General features: G+C 44.2%; 1 protein-coding gene across 7 annotated transcripts in view; it reads right to left on the reverse strand.

Moving 5' to 3' along the window:
• The window catches only part of NFIA (nuclear factor I A), a 429,987-nt gene that overhangs the window by 126,545 nt on the left and 279,771 nt on the right, over window positions 1-23,671 (reverse strand). For all 7 annotated transcript variants that reach the window (XM_031969010.1, XM_031969009.1, XM_031969013.1 and 4 more), the window contains exon 4: window positions 12,062-12,136. In XM_031969010.1, the coding sequence (XP_031824870.1) occupies window positions 12,062-12,136 (75 nt within the window). The remainder of the gene's footprint in view (window positions 1-12,061; window positions 12,137-23,671) is intronic.

The raw sequence follows: 23,671 nt of genomic DNA on the forward strand, positions 1-23,671 counted from the left end.
GGTATAGTTACCTTTTGTGCTCCAGAGTTTGGAATAACCTAGGATAGTTAGCCTTCATGGTGAAGAGATCAGGTTAACTTGTTATATAGTTAGCCTTCATGCTCCAGAGACTGGATTAACTTGGTGCAGAGATTGGGTTAACTTGGTATGATTAGTTTTCATAGTCCAGGTTTTAGGTTAGCCTGGGATAGCTTTCAAGGTGAAGAGATTGGGTTAACTCAGTACGATTAGTCTTCATAGTCCAAGGATTGGGTTAACCTGGTAGAGTTAGCCTTTGTGCTCCAGGTATTGGGTTAACCTGGTGCAGTTGGTCTTCATGGGGCAGAGATTGGGTTAGTTAGCCTTCATGCTACAATTTTAACCTTTTTAAAAAACAATGGACCCCTTGGCAATTCTGTGGAGCCTCATAGATCCCTTCTTAGAATTATTTGTTAAATGTGTAAAATAAAACTCGCTGAATTAAAACAAAATTAATTCCATGGAAATACAAATACTAAAATTCTAAAATAAAAGTTCATGGATCTCAGATTAAGAAGGTTTAATTCAAAGGCTGTTTTCTCTCTTAATTTATATGCTATATAAACCAGAAAAGGGGCTCTATCATGTGAGCTCCTTACCCAGAATTCACTGAGAGCATTCTAAGCATTGCCATCAGTATCCAATCAGGTGCCATGTCTACTTTCACAGCCTCTCTCCCACAAGTTTCCACTCACCCACAGCCCCCACCCTAGCTGAGGACTTTAGCACTTTTCCCTGGATTACTGTAACCCCTTATTGGTCTCCCTGTCTCAAGCCTGTCCCTTCCTATCCATAGAGCTGCCAATCACTATAGCACAAGTTTGAGAGTGTCACTCTGATGCTGAAGAGTCTCCACTGGCTCCCTACTGCTCCTCAGCCTGTTGATTACAGGGGCTGCATTAAGGCTCTGGTCTACTTCTCCAAGCTTAACATCACTGCTCATCACAGTCGGTGCTCCAGACAAAACATCAACTTGCTTTCCTTGAATCCATATTATTTCCACCTTAGGGCTTTGATCATCTGATTCCCTCTCCTATCTTGGAATCCTTAGCTATTTTCAAAGTTCAGCTCAGGTAGCCCCTCCTCCATGAAGCATTTCTTGATTCCTCCTCCCCTAAATGAATGACTTTTGTGTGTGAATCCCACCAACTGATTACATATTCTTTGAGGACGGCTATTGCTGCTTTTTGTCTGTATATCCAGAGTCTAGCACAGTGCCTTGGATATCTGAGGGGCATAATAAGTGCTGGACAAAATAAACTAGATTTCTGACTCTGGTTTGCTGTTTGGACCGTTGCATCAGAATATCCAAAACATATTCTGAAAAATGTATTTTTATTTCCAGGTAATTTAAGGAAGGGGAAAGGGAAAAGGCCAAATCTGCCTTTTTATTTTTTTTAAATTTATCTTCATTTATTTCATCTTTTAATTCATTTTATTTATCTTCATTTTTAATCTTTCAATTCATTTTATTTATCTTCATTTTTCAATCTTTATTTAATCTTTTGTTATCTTCACTCCAGTGAGGAGGCTTCATTTTCTCCCCTGCATCATTGCTGCACTTATTACAACAGCCCTTCTGAGCACACTAATGCCCTATGGATAGCAGCAAATGAGCCCCCTCCTCACAAAATGCTCAAGGAGTGGGGGTCTCAGCCATCCCGGCTCGGAGCCCAGAGCATGAGGATGTTCAATAATTAGTGAATCCTGCAGAGTCGGCAATTGAAATGAAAAGAGAGCCTGACTCTTGACCTTGGAGCGGGCCCTGTCGTGGGGCCACCTGGCCAGCGGCTCTCCCCGGGAAGCGGGCGGGGGAAAGGGGGGGGAGACACAAGTGCTTAGTGGGAGGGAACGCTCCCTCCGCTGACAGCTCCCTTGATGGATGGTGGTGTAAGTGAAGGGACTCCTCTGGCGGGAGCTCCAATTTCACCTCCCAGGGTGGTCTAGACCCCCCCACGCAGCTTATGTCAGGGACACATCTCTGTCCCTTCTTCAAGGGCATAAATGGCTAAAGACAGAGGGAGCTCCTTGGGTTCTTGCTCTCCCCTGGGGCTGAGGGCTTAGGAAAGGAAATGTCCACATTGGCCACCCACCCTGTGACTTGTGCTTTGGGATCAATAGTAGCTGATGGACATCTCGACTTCTGCCAGTCTGTCCCTGACTCACCCTCCAAAATGTAAAGAAAAATACGAGAAAAATTAACCCCCCAAATCCCTCTGCACTAACTCAATTTTAATATTTATTTTGGAAATTGATTGAATTATAGTACAGGAAACCCACTACATTAGGCCAGTCAAAGCGATATATTTTTCTTCCTGAGAATATGGCTCTACGTATGATTCCATCTTTATTTTCCTTTGAGAGTTGATTAAAACTATGAAAATATGGATTCGAGGCGAGAGGAATTGGACAAGGGTTTGGAAAATTATGTCAAGCAGATAAACTTTGGTGATTCTGGGATTGGGGCGGGCGGGGGGAGAAGGGAAAAAAATCCCAACTGGAGTTTCTGGAACTGGCAAGAAGGCCGACTGTTCCTCCGAGCCCGCCTCCGCCTGTCTCCTCCATGTTGTCCCCTCCGTTCTCTGCACCGAAAACCTCCCGACAGAAAATGGGGGATGCTCATTTTGCACTGACTGGTACAGTCTGCTATTGACCATCTCATTATGCTGAGTTCCATTTATAAACATGGCTAACCGCGAAGTTTATGGAGACTTTTTTTGTGCAGCTTTAATAGGATATTGATCGAGAGCAGGGCTGAAGTGGACTGCCATTGAATTGTGGAACAGCAGACAAAAAGCAAGGTCACAGCGACGGCTTGGTCCTTGCTCGCAATCTCTTTTTTATTATAATCTTCTTCCCCTCCCGCTCTCCAGCTGAAGTCCAAAGGGTCCGTGGCCATCATCAGGGCCGGCTAAGAAATGGAGATAATTTTTTTAAATGGCCATTTTTAATGCCAGGTCAGTCTTCCCGTTCCTAAGGTATCACTTAATGAGAGAACCAACGGACCACTCGTCCAGAGAAAATAAAAAGTTTGGAGTGGAGAGACACATCCACACACGGGTGAATGTGCATATACAAACATATTCTATACACATGCATATATCTTCCTTGAGAGGAAAAATGAATGAAAATCTGTTTTATCAGACATATTTCTTTTCTCTGCATATAACGTATTTCTATGTACCGCTTATTTATGGGTATATATAAATATGTATATGTAATAAATATATGTTTAGAAAAAGTTCAGGTCATGGCCTAAAACTTGACCCTGCAACATGGTGGAATGAAAAGATTGCTGAGTATGGAGGTAGAGACCCATGGCATGATTCAGCTGCGTGCTATCTGGGTGAATTTGGCAATCCCCCTTTCTTTGGGTCATCGTCTATAAAGGGAGAATGCTGGACTTGGTGTTCCTTAAAATCTTTTCTGGATTTAAATCAATCCTGGGAATCATGTTTCCCCCTACTACATGTAAGCTCCTTAAGGAAAGGTCCTCAGTGATGTTTGTCCCTGGATTAGTCCACAGTAGGTGCATATTTGTTAAAGTGAATTAAAATGAATTAGAAAATTGATTTTGGGGGATGGTGGCCTTGTCCAGCCACTCTGACCAAACTGATACTGGGAATCATGTTCCCCCCACTACATGTAAGTTCCCTAAGGAAAGGTCCTCAAGTGATGTCTGCTCCTGGATCAGCACACAGTAGGTGCATCTTTTTTTAACTGAATTAAACTGGATTAGAAAACTGATTTGGGGGCCTAAAGACCTTGTCCATCCACTCTGCCCTACGCCCCAGCCTGGTTGACCCCAGCTTCCCCTTTTCAGAACCAGAACGTCACAGGGAGGACCTCCAAGGCTCCTTCCATTTCCATTTCCCTTAAGTGCAAGTTGTCTGCCCGTTAGCATGTAAGCTCCTTGAGGGCTGGTGGTGATTTTGGTTTTTCTTTGATGCTGCATTTCACACTGGCTCCTAGTAAGGGGCAATAAACAAATGCCTGTTGACCCCTGATCCAACCAGAAATCCCTAACACTTTCTGCCTCAGGGGCAGAAAGACTTTCCTTTGGGACACTGGGAGGGGCCGTATCTGTAAGTGAGACCCTATGAAAGATTTCACAAAAAGAAAAGTCAGGTTTTTGGAGGAGGAGAAGGAATTGTTGCACTAACAACTCGGGGCCCGGGAAAAGCTTTCCTGGGGGGGCAGGAGAACTGGCTCTGGAGGAAGCCCGGGGCCTGGGGCCCACAGCACCCGCCTCGGGGCTTCCCCTGGGCCCAACCGCCAGCCCCCAGCTTTGCTTCCGGGCCTTCTCCGTGACCACTCTATTGTTCACTAGGACCCTGGAAACCGCCTTGATTTGGCCACAGGCAAAAGAGAGAAGGCGGGCAGTGGTAGGCAGCTGCCCCCAGCTCTCTGCCGCCCGGAAGGGCCTGGCCTGGAGCTCTGTTTAAACGCCTCTGGGGCCGCAGCAGGAGCAGCTGCTAGGGTACCACCTCATGCCAGGCTGGAGATGGAGCCAGTCACCGCCGCATCCCACGGACGAGCTCGGGAGCCCTGCGGCATTCTGGGAGGCCGGGCCTGCCTGTGGCTGCCCGGGGCTCTAATAGATTCTGCGGGAAGGCTAAGGAACCCGGATGAAGGCGGAGGAACCCGGGACCAAGTCAGGTCACCGGGAGGGCCCTTTCACACTGGGAGAACCACAGCTGGTCCAGGCCCGGCTCTGTGCAGATTCCAGGGCCCTGAAGTCATCCCCGGCCCCGGAGTTTGCTTAACCCCTGCAGCTTCCGAGGCCGAGAAAGCCCGAGCAGGGAAGCCCAAGTCAGGCCGCCGAGCCACAATGGCCTCTCTGTGCCTCTCCCAGCAAAGCGCCCGGGGCTGAAAGCCGGCCTTCGGCGCCCTGGCAGCACTTCCGAAGGAAGGGGGCAGAGACCGGAATTATTCAGGGACGTCGGGTGGGCGCGCTGACAGCCTCGCAGCCACAGACAGGCGCCCACACTGGGGCACAGCTAGCTAAGGAGGCCTGGAAGGATGGAGGGAGAGAGGGAGGGCTGGAGGAGGGAGGGAGGTAGGGAGGGGTGGAGGAGGGGGGGAGAGAGAGGGAGGGAGGGGTGGAGAGAGGGCTGCAAGGAGGGAGGGAGAGAAGGGGGGCTGGAAGGGGGGAAAGGGAGGGAGAGAGGGAGGGAAGGCTGCAGGAAGGGAGGGCTGGAGGGAAGGTGAGAGGGAAGGCTGGAAGGAGGGAGGGAGGGAGGGAAGATTGGAGGGAGGGGTGGAGGGAGGGATGGAAGGAGGGAGAGAGGGATGGATGGAGGGGTGGAGGGTTTGGATGGATGGAGAGAGGGGTAGATGGAAGTATGGAGAGATAGATGGAAGGGCTGCAAGGATGGAGGGAGAGATGGAGGAGTGAAGGGAATGGAACAGTGGATGGATGGATGGAGGGATGAAGGGAGGGAGGGATGGAGAGATGGATGGATGGAGGGAGGGGTGGAGGGGTGGATGGAGGGGTGGGTGGATGCAAGGATGGGTTGATTGACCTCCCTGAATCAGTAAGCAAGCTTCTAAGGAGAAACTTGATTGTGGCCAATGAAAGAAAAACAGACCAATCCAAGAGGGCCTCCTGGAGAAGTCTTTACTTGAGAATGCACCATTGGGCAAGAGCATTTCTCAGCAGATGGCTCCTGTCTCTGCTCATGATAATATGCAAAAATAACTTGAGGGATTCTATCACACGCAGAAGATTCTTCTTTGGCTTGAACATAATATGGTGCAGGGGAAAGGGGGCTGGCTGTGGAGACCTGGGGATCTTGGGTTGGAACTCAGGTTCTTTCTGTGTGTGCCCTTAATCCCTGTGGGCTGCGGAACCCAGGGCCAAGTGACCGCACTGCAGACGTAGGCACGAGTGACCTTGGAGGCAAGTCCAACATCCTCTGCAGCTCTGCTGGGAGAGGGAGGGGAGACCTGAGGGTCCAACTGCCGGGGTCACAAGGCCGGTGGGATTTTACCCAGGTTTCCTGCCTCCAAGGCCAGCCCTCTAGTATCACAGCAACATGGGGGCCTTTCCTGACTCCCCTCCCTCCTTCTTCATATTATTATGCATTTGTAGACAAATTGATTCTCCAATAAAACACAAGATTTTGAGCGCAGCTCTGTTTAAGCTACAGCTCTGTGGCCCTGCAGCTGGTGACTAAGGTGCACACTCAAGACACTTCCTAGCTGTGTGATCCTGGCAGGTCACTTTCACCCTATTTGCCTCAGTTTCCTCAACTGTAAAATGAGCTAGAGAAGGAAATGACAAACCATCCGGCTTCTCTGCCAAGAAAACCCCACATGGGGTCACAAAGAGCCAGATGCACCCAAACAGAACTGAACAACCACACTCCCCAGCACGGTCCCAGGACGAGGGCAGCCCTTCCTAACTGTGGGCTGAGGGATGGCCATTTCTATTATACAATCTCAAGCTTGCTGTCCTTTTTGCCTCCCACTGAAGCTTCTGCAACACTGAGATTTCCCTTGCCAGCATTAACCATATGGTTACCCAGGGAAATTGAGTGTTGATTGACTAAGTGATGGATTGCTCCCAGAATTCCAGAGGCAGGAGAAATTCTCTCAGTATTCCTGAAGAGGAAATATCTAAACCTTACAAAGGGCACCTCGCTGGGAGAGGAGGCCAGGAGTAGTTTGGGGGTTTTCCCTTTTTCTTCTGAGATCAGCTCCTGACCTTTGCCAACCAGGGGGGCGGGGCTGATGGTGACCAGTTCAGGGACCACTGAGTCAGGCCCCCAGGTGGTGAGGGACCTCACGGGCTGCCCCGGTCACCTCAGATTTATGTACGAGCCTCCCTGCCACCCCCGCCTTTTAGGGAACCCTATTAAACAGAACCAACTTTGCAGTTTCTCTCCAGTGCTCCCTAATGAGGGAATATTGAAAGAGCAGGGGGCCAATTAGGAGAAATGGAGAAGAGCTGAAAACAGATTTTGCCCTGGAAATGGAGGCAAGGCAAATAATGATAATATCCAATTCAAATGCTCACCGAGTTAATGCTCCAGGCCCCCTGGAATCCGGGAGATGTCCCAGAAGGGGACGAATCCTCAAGACCTTAAGTGCTGTGCTACATAGGAGGGGAGCTGGAGGAGGCCCTATAACTGGAGCATTGGAAGGGACCTTTGAGTCCAACCGGAACCAGAACATAATTCCTCTGGAACTCTCCTTGAGAAGGAGGTTGTTTCAGACTGTGATTTTAAGTTCCCAGAATACAGCATAGTTCCAGCACACAGTAGGTGCTCTGTTGATTGGTTGATGGACTGAACATAGCTAGGAAACAATTACCGTATCTCCTTGAAGAGCATCATTGAGGAGTTAGAACCTACTACTTTCAGAGGCAGGCTCACCCATTTCTGGATCGTTTTTATCTTAAGACTTGTCTTCCTGGTTTAAATCTGGCCTCAGACACTGACTAGCTGTGTCACCCTGAGCTAGTACCTCCCTCTGCCTCAATTTCCACATCTGTCAAGTGAGCTGGAGAAGGAAATGGCAAACGCTCCAGAATCTCTGTGAAGAGGGGTAACAAAGAGGCATCTCCAATTGAAAAATGACTGCACAGTCACAGTTAGCAAGCAGGCAAAAAGGAAAGTCTTCTGGCTTCAAGGGATCAACAATGGAGTCATTTTAAAGAAATTATTTCTGCAATCAAGCTCAAGTCTCCTTCCTTCATAACTTTCAACTACCGGTCCTACTTTATTGGGTGGGCAAACAGCTGAAGTCTAATTACTGTTCTCTATTCCCCCCTTCTTTTCTCCATCTCCCCCCTTCCCCCACGCTAGGGCCTGCTTACAGGTTACTTCCTATTCATGTTCTGAATATCTTAAATGTACCTGTTTGTCCCCATGTGAGCTCCCCACTGGAACATGAGCTTGCTGAGGGCAGCAGCAATTTCCGTCTCAGCCATCACTTATCTAATGCATCGGCTTGTGACAAAGGAAAGGGCTTTGAAATTTTAAGGGTCTCTTAAAGGAATTGCTAATATTAATATAAAAGCCTCCCAGAGGCACGAGCCTCTTAAAATCAAGGTGGGGGAAAGAACCAGTGAAAAACTGCAGAGCTCCCATTAGTTACCAGCTATGAGTAAGATGGAGGGAGGACAAGGAGGAAGCACATCCTCTGGCCCTCCTCAGAGAGGTGGTGGCATATGGGTGGGGAATGAGGCATTCACAAATTCCAGTTCTCCTGTTCACTAGCCATGTGGCCTTGGAACAAGCCCTCCCTCCTTCCCTCCTTCTTTCCTTTGTCTCTCCCTATCTCCTTTCCTTTCCTTCCTTCCTTCCTTCCTTTCTTTCTTTCTTTCTTTCTTTCTTTCTTTCTTTCTTTCTTTCTTTCTTTCTTTCTTTCTTTCTTTCTTTCTTTCTTTCTTTCTTTTTCTTTCTTTCTTTCTTTCTTTCTTTCTTCCTTTCTTCCTTCCTTCCTTCCTTCCTTCCTTCCTTCCTTCCTTCCTTCCTTCCTTCCTTGCCTGTGAGTCAGACTATGAGTCACTTAACTTTGTACATAGCCAGCCATCACATGCTGGTTGCCCCACTCTAAGACACATTGGGAGAACAGGGGGTGATTTTGCCTTCCCCTGCAGCCCCAGCTTTTCCAGGAAAGAGTAACTGGCTCATACAAGAGTCTGTTTTTTAGTTGTTTCCTCACTGCTCAGCACAGTGCCTGGGACATGGCAGTGGATGCTTACTAAATGCTCACCAAAGAGATTGGACAAATGTTTGTTGACTGGCTGACTAAACTCCAAGTCGTGCCCCAAGGCAACGCTGCAGAGAAAGTGCTGGCCCCCTCTGGGGAAGAGTCTCCTTGGCTAGAACTTCCCTAGAGTCCTCATGCCATCAGAAGGCCTCCGGTCTCCTGGGTGGCTCTGGACCATCCCAGAGGGTGAGAGAGAGGAGATGGTCTCTGGGAAAGGGCCACCCAGGCCAGAGGCATCCAAGCGGGAGCATAATCACTGCGTTGTTCCCCGGGGAGCTCCTCTCGGGTGCTGGATCTTAGGTTCTTGAAGTGGGTTTCCGGCCTCTGCCCCAGTAATGGCAGCCTCCTTAAGTGGAAGCTTTCTGGAAGGTGCCCCGAGGGACTGGCATTTGTACAAGCTAAAGGGTGCTCTTGAAAATCCCTGGATGCCCTGGGCTTAATGGGCCCTGGATGGGAGGGGTGGGAGGCCCTGGGAACTGCAGACGGCCCAGCCCAACACCAGGGCTGAGCCAATGCAGCGCTTGTTATTCTCAGTTATAATGGGGGGGAAGTGGGGTCTGGCTGAGTCCTGGGTGGCCGGTAGGACGTAAAACCAAATATAATGCAGCTCAAAGCTCTGAGTCTGGGGCCTCAGAACTAACTCAACTAAGCCAGAACAGCTGTCCCGGGCCCATTCTGGTGTTCCAATGAACCTGGGAGCTCACTGCGGGGAGTCCTTCCTCAGAGAACCAATGGGAATGGGGGACTTTGGGCCCTGCCCTCCCTCCCATAATTGCACTCCAGGAGATGCACCCACTAACCTGGGCCCCCTTTCCCTTTCTCTTGACTTTGGGGACAGCCTCGGGGTCCCCTCAGATTCTCTATTCTTCATTCCTGAAACCGGGGCAGACCACCCAACCCACTCCTCCAAGAAAACCCAAACTAAAGTGAAACAATTACCTAACTCCTCCTATTTTGTCAGTTTTCTCCATTAATTAGGCTTGAGACCGAGCAGCCTTGGGAGTTTGTTTTAGTTTTAAAGACAGGGCTATGGTAGCAGGACGTGTGGGGGGGGGAGAGGACAAAAAAAGCAGCATAAAATTGAATTTTGGAGGCAAAGAACCCAAGTTCAAGCCTTACTGCTTGGGTGCTTTAAGCCAAACCACTTCCCTTCCTAAATGTGAAGATGAGGGGCCAGAGGCAGACAAGTACGATTGCCCTTCCTTCGTGGCCCACTGCCTGTCTCCTCTGCAAAGCGGGGGTGATAGTGAGCTCAGCTCCCTGGCTCCGGGACTCAGTTTCCTCATCTGCTGAATGGGGGAGTCGGACCTCCTGGCTCTAGAGCCTTGGTCCTGTTGTGACTTTAGTCTTGACCTGGCTCCTAACGCCCCAGCACCTTCCCCTGCTGCCCTTGGCTCCCCACACCACCGTCCAACCCAGCTGCATCCTCCCTGCTTGTGCTCTGCCTTCCCTGGTCCTCCAGGCCCCACAGAACCACCATCTTGGTCCTGGATATTGGAGTGGAAAGAGCCAAGGATGGCGCCGGACTTTTTGGGCAGACCTGAGTGTCTGGGTCCTATCTGCATCCCCTGAAGCTGAGAGAGGGACTCTACGTTCAGCGAGAAAGTAAACACATGAACAAGAGAGGTCTTCCTTTTTGGGGGGGTTATGGGACATGGGGGGGAACATGGGCTGGAGTTCACACAGTAGGGGTCACCAAGCGCAGCCCCTGCATTTTGCAGATGAGGAAACATAGACATTTGCCCCAAATGACTAGATTACCAATGGCTGAGACTCCAAATCCTTGGATGTCAAATTACTGAATTACCTAGGTCCCTTGGCGCAGGCTCTGAAAATCAGGCAGTACCTAGTGTGGCAACATGACCGTTTCTAGTTATTCCTTTATTCTATTTTGTAAAAAATGCAACCAAAGGCATATTCCTGGGATCTCAGATAAGGGATCCAGACCAAGGTCTGAATCGTATTTCTCAATGCTGACCAAGAAGGGCTTCTGTATCTCTCTCCCCTGCCCAAGAGTGGGACTGACAAACTATACACGTATTTATTCACTTTTCATGAGGGAGGAGAAGGAAGGAAGTCCCAACAATTTGAGCTCTCCCAAATCAGATCTCCTCCCTGCTCTTCCATCCCCAGGATTGTAAACCCTTGTCAGCTTTGGGTTGGGCTGGAGTTCTTTTTCAACTCCGAGGTTTTGGGGATTCCCTGATCCAAATTATATCGTTATTCATTCAACTGGAAGCAATCCCTGAGTTAAACATCGCACATTTATTAAGCACCTTCTGTATACCAGGCATTAAGATTATGTTTGTGATCCAATATTTAAATCCTATCTATAATAGGTATATAATATATATATATATTATATATGTGTGTGTATAGGATCACATTATGCATATATATGTGTGTGTGTGTATATATATGTATACACACACACACACACACACATACATGCAAGGGCTGGCTGAAAGGGGGTGTCCCACCTCACATTCAGGTGGTCTGGACCGTACCGAGCGGCAGACATCTAACGGATGCACCTTTGCATAAAAGGGGTGGGGGTGGCAGGGGCTGGCCCTGGCAGGCCAGGGACCACCTTGGAGCATGAGGGCCTTCACACTGTGGCCGTTAGCCTTTCTTAAAGGTCAGAACCAAATCTTTTCCACAAAGCTGACTCAGGGACTGGAGAGAGCTGCCAGGTGTCCCCCACGACTCACTTTAAATGAGGAACTGGCAAGACCCTTAATCTCACCTTCAGCTCGGGTCCTCCAGCCCTATTTGGTCACAGATGAGCAGACTGAGGCTAAGAGGGAATGGGTAAGTGACCAGCAGACATAGAGTCAGGGAGGAACAGTGACTGGGGAGGGGCAGTGTCCAGGGAAGGGCAGTATCCAGAGCGCTGCCCGTGGACTCAGGAAGACCTAGCCTCAGACACTGAGTCCCACTACTCTTGTTCTGCCTCAGTTTCCTCAGGAGTAAAACAGATGGATAATAGCGTATACCTCCCAGGGCTGTTCTCCCAGGAAAAAAATGAGGGAATATTTGTAAAGCACTTTGTAATATGGAAATGCTAGCTGTTATCATTAGCTGTCATTCAACGTGCCATACAGCCTCTCTAATTAGGATTTCAGTTCTTTCCCCAGGACTCCCATCAATATAGCATTTAACTTTTCCTGATTTAAATTCTAGGCTGTCATGAGACAGCGTTCTTCCCAACTATCTCGAGTGAATTCGGCCGAGTTTGGAGGACCCCCGGGGGTACAGGCAACGAACTAGTCCCAAGCCAGCAGCCGGGGTGGGGGGTGAAATGAGGGGAAAAGATACTTACTCTGAGACACTCTGACTAGCTCAGTCACACTGAAAACCCCCGAAGTGACAAAACTGTCTTGGAAGCCCAAGTGTCCTGGGGAAAAAACAGAAAAGAAAGCGTTAGCCCCGGAACCCAACTCTCCACGTCGCTTTTGGACGGCGCAAACCTCGTTTCCCACTCGGTCTGAATTGTCGTTTCTGGGGGGGCTCGGCCAGAAAAAGGCACAGAGGATGTCTTGTGGTTACGTGTCCAGTGAGCGAACACGACCCCGTGGCAACAGGAAAGAAATTCGACAGGAAGCCCAAAACAAAGGCCCGTTTCAAGAAACGGTTACCTTGGGTGACCTCTGGTGACTCAACAATGAGAGTGAAAGCATCGTATGTCGGGGTGGGGGGACAGCACAGTTCTATAATCGTTTTAAACAGGATTCTCTAAAGAAACATCTGATCGAGATTATCTACCCGTTCATTCAACGAAACAAGCCTTGAGGATGTGCTCCATTCTCAGAGGCTGGGGACAGGGGACAAAGGGGAGAGCAAAAACAGCAGCTGCTGGAAAAAACACAAGAAATAAGCTTTAAAGTCCATGTCATTGTTGTTTTTCTTCTTCTTTCCTCTCTCTCACACACCCTACTAACTATTGTTTTTTCAGTAGTAACTAGCTTCTTGATCATTTTTTGTTAAATAAATTATTCCCTACACACACACACACACACACACACACACACACACACACGTATATTTTACTGTATCTGCTCTAGACTTTGAGTTTCCTAATTTCCTATAGCATATCTGTTATCTCACTTCATGTTAGGAATAAAATAAAAAAAGGTTTTGAATGGCAAGAGAATGTGTGAGATGCTGAATTGCAAACTCAAAATGGGATCTGATCTAAAAGTACTGGGATTCTATCTCTCTCTCACACCCGAGGAATACGTTACCAGTTACATACACCCCTGCAAGGTCATCTTCGGTGGCCATTTTTAAACTCAAGGTCAGAGGAAAGATTACTAAGAGTCTTAAAAGAAACATAAAAATCACCATTTCTCTATGGGAGAAGCAGCAGGTATTTTTTCAGGGTAATTAGATGCAAGATGCCCACATATAATATAAAGTTCTTGAGTCCAAGGCTATTTTAAAAAATTGGATCAGTGCATGGGATGGAGTTGGCACTTAATTAGCTTTAATATATTTAATTGATACCTTTTATCTTTGAATCTCAATCATTTGGGAGAGGAAAAAAGCTGCCTCCCCTTCTGTATTGAACCCACCTCTGAAATAAGGAAAAAACAGCAAAATTACCCAATAGAATGAACCTAGCTGATGTCTGTACAATAGTGCATCCCCATCCTCTGCCTTTCCACCATAAGAAGGATAGAATACGTTTTATCGTCTTTTCTCTGCCACTATCCCTGATTTTAAGGTTATTCAGATTTTAGCTTCCTTTCAGTCGTTTTTCCTTGACATCACTGCATCTCACTGTGTATCTTTTTCTCTGGCTTCTTATTTTACTTTGTATCAGTTCAAAAAAGTCTTCACTTGATTCTCTAGTAACTCCCATTCCCATCTCCCTGCAAATAAAAATCCACTGTAAGTCTGGATCATAGCTTTCCCTCTCTCCTATCCCCCACACTACATTCTCTGGCATTTTGGTTCCCTTTCTTTACCCAGAGAAATACTGCACTAATACTTGTATAAACTAGATTTTTCTATTTCTATGTCTTCAAGGTAAAGCCAAAATGCATGAAGAGTTTAATAACTTTAGTCATTTGTATTTATTTATAAATAGTTATGATTTCACTTTGATCTCAAGAACAATTGGACCAATTGGCAGTTCTGCCAACACTGGACTGTGGCTTCTTTCCACAGCCTCCCCATTACTGACCATTCCTATTTTTGGTTGCCTTTGCCAATATGCAGGATGTCAAATGGCACATTAGAGTAATTTCATTTATACATCTATTAATTCTTTCAAATGGTCATTTATAGTTTGCAATTCTTAGGTTTTTTCCTCCCCATAAACTCTGGCAGCTGAGCCAATGGTTCTTGATGTTAAATATCTCTATCCATTCCCTATATGTCTTAGATATCAAACTTCTATCAGGGATATTCAATAAAATTTTCTCTTCCTATTCTATAAGCAATATGATTGTTATTAATATTCACTGATTCAAAAGCTTGTTCAAATTTCATGTAAGTGAAATTGTTTTATTTATCCCTATTAATATTTTCAATCCATTGTTTGGTTAAGAACTTTCCCCATAGTAAGAGTTATGAAAAGGTTATTTTTTCCTATTTTTCTAATGTAACTTTTACATTCTAATGAGTGTGTTCATCAAACTCAATTGAATAATAGGTATATTATGGTGTTGAAAAAAATGCTGATTAGTGACAGTTTTACACAGTTAGCTCTGGTGTCTTTCTAGAGAGATCTAACTGACAGAAGCAGAGTGTACATCAATAAAACATCAGGTAATCAGCATTTCCTAATTCCGAATACAGAAGTAATTTTCATGTTTTGGGGGAGTTATACCTAGACCTGCTTTTAAAAATAAAGAAAGAATGATTTGCTTTTTATACAGTTGGCTTTCCTTCTAAGAACCGAGCCTGGAGTGCTTACTTCTCACTAGGATAAGGAAATCCCACTCGAGGAAGCTCTCTCCATCACTGCAGTCGGCGCCTTTCATTACAACCTGTCGTCTCAGGGTTGTCTGGGCCTGAGCAGTTAGGAAACCACCATAAAAGTGAGATATGGGCCTAGAGTCCGGACTTCCTGTCTCGGAGGTCCACTCTCTGTTCACTTGTACCACATTGATGCCTTTTGAGTTTATGAGAGAATTTTCTTGGAATTGGAAAGAAAATTTTCATCTATTTTCACATCTAAAACCCAGAGACTTATTTTATGGGAAACCCATTGTGGTTATGTATGTGGGGGGTTTTAGTTAAGCAGGTAATTTCCTTTTTTAAAACCAACAATTCCATTTCATGGGGCTACGGAGTCAGTTGCATCATACCACAAACAAGCCAGGTTGTGCAAGTTTTCTTTGACCTCTCCTTAGTAAGGGCCAGAGGCATCAGCCTTTGGATTAAGGGAGCTGAGAAGGAAGAATTTCTCCAGCTAAGTTTTGGCTCCACGGCCCAGCAAAGGCCTGCCCGGTGGCCAAGCCCCCAGGCCCTCACAAAGGAATTTTGCCACAATTCACGTTAAGAGTTTGACTGAGAAGCCAGAGCCACATCACAGCAAGGAAATTCACGGTGAAGGCTGCAAATCCGGGGCTGATCTCCTGCTCTTGCTCATAGGGGTTTACATTCTCGGCCTGCGTGCCAGTGCATGTTCTCCCTAGAAGGCCTTAAATCTCTGAAATTCCTGATTTTAAGGTGGACCTGCGGGAGATGGAGTTTCTGAGCATGGTAGACTAGAGATGGAGAGGTCCTTTTAGTGCTGTCACTCAGAGCTGTGCAATTATTGGGTTTTTAATAAATCCATTTTTTTAAAAAAATAAAAACTAACATTTCTAAAGGATGTTGAGAAGCAGCAGGGCATAATGAGGAGAGGGCCAATTTTGCCGTAAGTTTTCTTCACTGTAAAGCAGAGATAATAATAGCAGCTAGCTCTCAGGATTGTGAGGAGGAGAAAATGAAATAATGTTTTTAAAGAACTCTGAGAAGCTTCAAGTGCCATGTAAACACCAGCTATTTTTTTTTTATTATTTTGTTGTTTAGTGGTGGAGAGGGGTTAGAAATGTGTTCTTCCTGGTAGTGAGTGCTCCTTCTACTCCCTTCTCCAGAAATTAGCTTTAGAGAGATGTCTGGAGCACTGAGAGTGTCTTGTCCAGGTTCACAAATTCACTGTTTGTCAAAGATTGGACTTGAATGCAGATCCTGCCAACTCTAAGCTCAATTGTTTGCCTCTGGTTATCATCTACGTCCCATCTCGGGCCCCAGCTGATTTAGCCAGTCAAGTCACTGACCTTCTGGGTGATCTCAGTGACTCTTTGAGACTGTTCCAGAGAAGCTGGGAACTTGCACTAATAGAAGGAGTTTTCTCTATAGATATCAAAGAAATCCCAAGCTCTACTACTTTTCTCAATTATTATTTAATTTAAATTAAAATAATTATTATTACTTTTTTTTAAAAGCTTCAAACAGAAAGTCACTTTAAAAAGATAGAAAGGGGGAGATGTGATGTCTGCGGAAGTCTCTAATTCATACGGCACAGCCCACGGTGGGCTCCTTTCTGTGGGTACAATGTCCTGGAAGAAAAGTCCTCTGCTCTATAGATTCCAAAGCTCCTGCAAGTGCCTGGGAAACCAGGATTGCCCCCTCTGCTTATTATTCACAGACCAACTGGCAAACGGGAACACGAAGACGCCGGCAAACAAAATGAAACCCAAGGAGTGGCGCGGGACCTGCCAAGATGTGGCCACCGTAATTGCTCAGAAGACCTGAGAGGATTAATATTTCATTCTCAGGAACAATAAATTATAAAAATGCCTTTTTGGGAAACAAGCCCCCAATCTAGAGGCTCTATTTGATTGTAGAACAAGTCAAAGCCCTCGCTTGTCTTCTCCTCCCCCAAATGGAAAATTTCACTAATTCCAAATTCCAACCTTAGGTGAGCATTTAAAAGCTTCTCAGTGGGAAGGCTGATTAGATATTCTGAGTGCCCACCCAGTTGGCTTTCTGAATAATGCTTCAAAGAAATACAGGCAAAACACATACTTTGGTTAAGTATATCGTATAGGCAAAGTCGGATTGCTAAATGATCTGGTTCTCACCCCAATTCTGAACCCACTGTTCAAAAGCATTTGGGGAGGTGATTGAAAATGAGAGAGATTCTTTTTCAGTTAATCTAAAATGACTCAGAACCTCCCCCCACCCCAGAAAAAAAAACCCAACAAACCCTGGTTTATTCACTGAAGTCGTGTTCAATGACGCCCCAATTAAAGAAGAGATTTCAATACCCCAGATTCAGTCATACTGGAGGGTGGGGGACAGGGAGAAGAAGGGGCTTTCTTGGAGAGGTGAGAATATAAAGAGTCATTTTCTTTGATGAGCATTTAGTAAAAGCAGCTAGCTTCCTTTACCCTTGATGATATCAGCTGTTATTATGGAAAATGCCATTCTGTAGCTGTGAAATCTCATTTCAGGCAGGGATTGCACATCTAGCCACTTTTTTAAGAGGCAAGAAAGGAAAAAGTTGATTTTGCCTAGAGACTTGTAACCTTGCAAGGTGTGCAAAGGTCAGGGGAAAAAATCTCTTTCCTCCCTCCTCTTTCCCTTTTTCTCTCTTTCTCTCTCTAAGTGTCTCTCTTTCTATCTCAATCTCTTTCTCTGTCTGTCTCTGTCTCTCATCTCTCTTCCTGTCTCTCTCAGCTTTTTCTTTCTCTCATCTCTCTGTTTCTCCCTGCTTCTTACTGTCTGTCTCTCTCTCTGAGTGTCTCTCGCCTTTCTGCCTCTTTCTCTTGTCTGTTTCTGTCTCTCTCATTTCTCTTTCTGTCTCTCTCTGCTTCTTTCTGTCTCTGTCTCTTGGTTTCTCTCTTTCTCTCTCTGTTTCTCATCTCTCTTTTTATCTGTTTCTTTCTGTCTCTGTCTCTATCTCTGCCTCTCTGTCTCTTTATGTCTCTGTCTCTTAGCTGTCTCTTCCTGCTTTTTTCTGTCTCTGCCTCTGTCTTTTTCTCTCTCTGTCTCTCATCTCTTTCTATCTCTCCCTGATTCTTTATGTCTTTGTCTCTCTCTTCACCTAGATCTTCTGGCTTCTTTTTCCTTCTAACAGCATGGATGAAACAAAGTCATTTTTATAGACAAGAACATAAATTTGGCATATAGAAATGATGTGCTCAATTGCTATTGGAGAATAAGTCCTTCTCCACAATCATGTCCATCCTCACAATATTACTGATGCCAGAAAGAACACTTGGGAACATGAAAACCCAAGCAGATCAGCATGGTAACAGAATTTTGCACTCGGGACCCATGCCATTTGCACAAAATCACACCCTTCCTCTCTCCACTTCCCCCAGATAAAAACCCCTTACTTATAGAGAGCTAGCAATGTCCCCACCTGCCCATTGCCTCCTCTTGGTTCTTTATGACAGCTCCAATCCCAAGAGACTCTTCTCGGTCCCTAACCTTCCCACCTTCCCTTCAACCCCAGTGCCTAAGCTGCCTTCCTTCTACACTGTCTATATATTATATGTACACATTTTTTTTTCCATGTTGAACCCTATATTAGAACAGAAACTCCCTAAAGGCAGGAACTGTGTTTTTGACTTGTCTTTACCTGGCACACAAGCAAACTCTTAATAGTTTTTGATTGATGGAGAGGGAATTTTTTATTGGATCTTTGAAGTAATGGGGAGCTACTGTCTGGTGTTACAAAGAGTTGATTAATTTGATGTAAAAAGAGAATTCTAAGAATTACAAGATTCTGAAAAAGTCATTTAATAACTTCTCACTGCTTATAACCAATTCTGAAACAGTAAGTTCTAAGTGGGTTCTTGATACAGATCGGTGGGTGGGAGGTACTCCATAAAGATGAAATTACAAAAAAGAAAATCTACAGTTGATATAAATATATACCTGCCTCTCCATTTTCCACATATATGACCAGAAATGAGGAGCAATGCCAAATGAAAAATATGGCCCTTGATAAGATGGCAGAGCTCTAACCATTCCAAATGTATGCAATGGTTGTCATGGGAGCCTCCAAAACTGGTCAGCCTTGCTTTGTAGAGTTCAACATTTCATAGACTTGAAAATTGCTACCCTACTCTACCTCCAATCATCTTCAACCCTGGAGAAACTACCTTTTCAACTCTGTCTCTTAAAGTCTCTGATTTCTTTCTAAATTTAGCTAAAGGGCCACCTACTGGGAGAGGTCATTCTTGAATTCTCCAGTTGTCAATGCTCCTCTTTTTTCTCCTCCCCAAGGTGAAATTATTTTGCCTTTATCATGTATATATTTTGCATTTAATTATGATGTATTCACTAATAGAATGTAAACTCCTTGAAGACAGGAGTATTTCATTTTGGCCTTCTCCAATACTGAAGCTAATATATAGCACATGATTTTTCATATGTGTGTATGTGTGTGTGTGTGTGTGTGTGTGTGTGTGTAACATTTGTTAATTGTTTATTTCAATTTTTAATTGTTTCTTTTTCCTGATTGGACAGTTTGGAACAGGCCCTTATAAGTAACTGAGCACAGGGTAATCCATGATAATCTTTATAAAATGTCACTTGTCATTAGTGTGTCTAATTTGTATAACTTTGTGTTTGGAGATGCCTGGAATATCCAGACTTATTAGCTATAGAAGATCTGGGCTCTCCCTAAAGGTTTTTAATTTGAGCATTTTATACAGTGGACTTAATAAATTCTTTAGAATTGAATTAAAACATATTCATAAATCTGGTCCCTTCTTCTGGGTCAGTTAGTTGGGGAGGTAAATGGAGCACCAGTCATGTAATCGGGAGGACCCGAGTTCAATCTAACCTCAGATATTTACTAGCCATGTGACCCTAGCTAAGTCATGGAAATTTTCATCTGTAAAATGGGAGGATAATAACAGCTACTTCTCTCATAAATGCTCATAACAAAACAAGCATTTATGTGAGGCATTTTGCATAACTGGTCTATTTCTCCTACACAGATGAAAGGCTGCTCAGGTCTTTAGAAGTCATCTGCTCTAAACTGATCCATTTAAAAATACAACAAATGAGGTCAAGGAGGATAAATGGCCTTTCTGTCCCTGAGTGCACCATGGACACATCCCTCATCCCAGCTCCCAAATACAAGAGCAGCCTCTGCATCCTGTCTATTTTGTGTCCCATAAAGTGCCTCAGGCTCAATTACTGTTTGTTGAATGAATAAAGGAACCCTTCTCATCCATACCCTTCATCATAACTGCAAGAGGCAACAGGGCCTTTGAGGAATTCATCCTTCCTGGAAAGGGATGGGGGAGATGGACAAGGCAGTGAACCACAATGCACAGAGTGAGTCAAGATCCAAGCAGCTCACCAAGTTGGGCTTCCAGTCTGAGAAGGTTATTTGAAGGTTTTCTGCATTTAGTCAATAAATATTCACCAATAATAACATCTCTCAACAGCCCTAGAAAGGAGGTAGTATAGCTACTTATTACATCCATTACTCAGAGGAAGAAACTGAAACTCTTTTAGGAGAAGGGACTTGGCCAACTATGGGAGGGAGAGAAAAGGGAGCCCTGACTACTGGAGACTCAAGAATAACTCTCTTAGTAGATGGCCTTTTAGCTGAATTTGGAAAGAAGCCAGGGACTTTAAGAGACATAGCTGAAAAGGTAGGACTTCCGGATAATATGTATTTAAGGGGATATTCCCACTCAGTGCCAGACACACTATTCACTATTATACTCATCAAGATGTATAAGAGAGAAAGTTTGGGGGAGTCGCCTGAATCCAAAGACATCCACCAGTCTTTGCCCATTTTTCTATTACCCATAATGTTAATAAGGGAAGAATATTTGATTAAACCAGAATTATCCAAATGAGTCAACATAAACAGGGCTGCTGCTGATAATTATAAGATCATGGATCTAGAGCTACAAGGAATCTTGGAAACTATTGGGCCCCTTCTATGTATAGATGAAGATACTGAGGCAAAAGAAGCAAGTCACTAGCTAATTATCCAGATCCCTATCCACTAAGCCACACTACCTCTGGCTTTCACAGATCTCATCAACGATTAGTATACTCCCCACCATGATGACCGTAAACTGTCCGTGGATGTTTATCTTGTGCACCTCTCATCTGAGTCTTCCCATAACCCCGCTCCAAGGCTCCTTCAGTGGACCAAAGGATTTCTTTTACAGCTTCTGCCACTGAATGGGAAATCATCCAGACCATGGTCTATCCCTCCAGATATTTCATCATGACCTCCCTATGGCTTCTCTATGATTCTAATTTCTTAAACAATTTTGCCAAGTAGACAAAACATCAGCACATATTCCTTAATTTTTCATCTTTCATTTGAGATATTAGGAATTGTATCTTTTTAAAAATTCTACTTTAAATAGGTCTGCCTTTTGATACACTAAAACCCAAGATTTTATTAACCCTGAGCCGGAAACAACCTTTGAGGTCATTCAGTAGCGCCTCCTGTTTAGCAAAAGAGGAAACTGAGACCTGGGATATTAAGAAGTTTGTTCAATGTCCCCCTGTAAGTATCAGAGAAAGAATCTGAACCCCATTATTTGTCTCCACATCCAGGATTATTTTCAGGGCACTGTCTCACCTCCATTTGGCCCAAGCTCAGAGAAAAGTATGACTCAGGGATTAAAAAATGATTCATGCAATTAAAAATAAAACTCAAGCTGAATTTAAAGAGGAAGCACACACATAATCAGACTGGCAAAGATTATTTCTTAACTCAATGGAAATGCTTTTCTAAGTTTTTTTTTTTGTATTTTGGTTGTAAAAACAAAAGCTTAAAGATTTCCAAGAAATCAAAGAGTAAAAAAGAAGAAAAGAGAAAACAATACATACATACCATAACTATAATAATGTTAGTAAGAACTTCAAAAGGCAGTCACATAAGGATGAACCATAAGGAACAATTTTGGTCGCAGAGAACTGATAAGAAAATAGACTTTTCTCCTCTCAGTGGAGAGGTGAGTTGGGAGCTATAGGTGAAGAATGCTGCATTCACTGCCATTTATTGTTGCTAATGTTATCCTTTATTTCACTATTATTTCAGGGGATGGGGGTAAAGGAAGCAGGAGAAAAAACTATAATACAAGAACAACAGTCAATGATAACTAATTTTTTTTAATGCAAGACTAAAAGGATCTTACTGAAAGAATTAAAAACTATTGACATTGGTGAAATTAAAGTGCTTTAAAGTAATCTTTTTTCCCATTGAAAAACATTTTACAGTAAATTTCATTGTTTCCCATGTTTCCACTGAATTAGGGGTTCTCTAGTGGACAAGTACAAGCCTGCCATTCTGCAGATGGACTCATTTGGAAATGAATAAGTAGATTTTTATCTACCTAGGTGAAGAAAAGCAGAAAAAGAAGAAGGCAACTTACCATCTCTGACTCTTTGGGAAACTGATTATTTCACATGAACCAGTCATTACGTTGGCTGTTATGAGGTCCCTGCCTGGTCAGGCACATAACCAAAGAAAGAAAATCTTACTTTCCCTATTTGTACTCTTTCAGCACAAATTCATTGGTCCATGAAACAAGCAGAGTTCAGCTTTTGGAAATGATCTATGATTTGAGCCGTGCAATTCATGAGTAGAAAGGAAAATACCTAGAGTTCAGGTAATTGATTTCTTCAATCTAAAGGAACCCCTGATTTTGAGTCATCACCAAATACACATCATAAACGTGGGTGGGGAGATATAAAATCTGCTTATCCCAAAGATCATTGATTTAGCGCTAGAAGGGACCTTCTTCAAAGGTCATCCAGTCTAAATCCATCTCCCATTTTACAGATAAGGAAACTGAGATTGAGATAAGGAGTTAGGTGACTTGTCCACTGATCCCAAAGATAAAATCAGAAGATCAATGAACCCCATGGTGTAATATGTCTTTGTGGTAATTCATTTCAATTTTTTATACTTGAGGAAATTGAATCCCAGATAGGTCCAGTTATTTGAGGTCACAAAGATAGTAAGTCAAGGGACAGAGTATAAACCTAGGTCCCTTAGTTCCCATCCAATATTAGTTCCCCTCAACCAGGTGACTTCCCCCACAGAAAAGGATGGACACCATATTTTCCCAAGTTTACAGAGTATACTAAAAAGAAACAAACAAACAAATAACAAAAAAAAATTAATTACAGATTACCAGGTGCATGGTCTAAGTTCATTTTTCCCCCTACCAGAATGCAAATGAAATTGGCTAAGATTTAGAAATCCAAAAGAGAGAAAAGCATTTTCAGCTACTTAGCATTGGCTAGAATAGCTGCTAGTTTTTTCTTTAAAAAATTAGTAGTTGTTAACTATAATTAGTAATGAACATGGTGTCTTACACACACATACCACTTTCTTAATAAATGTCAATTGAATAAATACTTCCTATTGCAATAGAGTATAATCAATCGTGAAGTATTTTTAAAACACCTACTATGTGCCAGGCATATTACGAAGAACTGGAAATACAAGCACAAAAACTGAAACTGTTCCTATTTGCAGGGAGCCTACATTCTAATGAGAGAGATTACAAGGAGATATATGAGTCTCTGCAGCATAAATCTGTGTGAACAGATATACTCATATAGCAAATGGTTAAAGTATTTGGGAGGGAGGAGACTTGTACTTAGCATGATTAGAAAAAGCATGCAGAAAATGATGTCTAAGCTGCTTCTTAAAGGAAGAGAGAGCCTCTGTGAAAGAGAAAGTTGAGAAATTAAGCTTATAAGATAAAAAGAAATTTCTCCAGAAAATCTACACTAGGTACCCAAACCTATCCATCAAATCGCTGAAAAATATGCTTGCCTAGCAGTCATTCACACAAAGTTTTTAAAGACGTAACAGAAAAATCTTTGTGAAATATCACAGGTTGAATTAAATCAGTTGTGACCCATCGAGTACCTGGGAGACGCCCAAAACCCTTTGGGGGTGGTGGTGCATAAGGGTCAAAAT

The sequence above is a fragment of the Sarcophilus harrisii genome, chromosome 4 (assembly GCF_902635505.1).
Source record: "Sarcophilus harrisii chromosome 4, mSarHar1.11, whole genome shotgun sequence".
Lineage (NCBI taxonomy): Eukaryota > Metazoa > Chordata > Mammalia > Dasyuromorphia > Dasyuridae > Sarcophilus > Sarcophilus harrisii.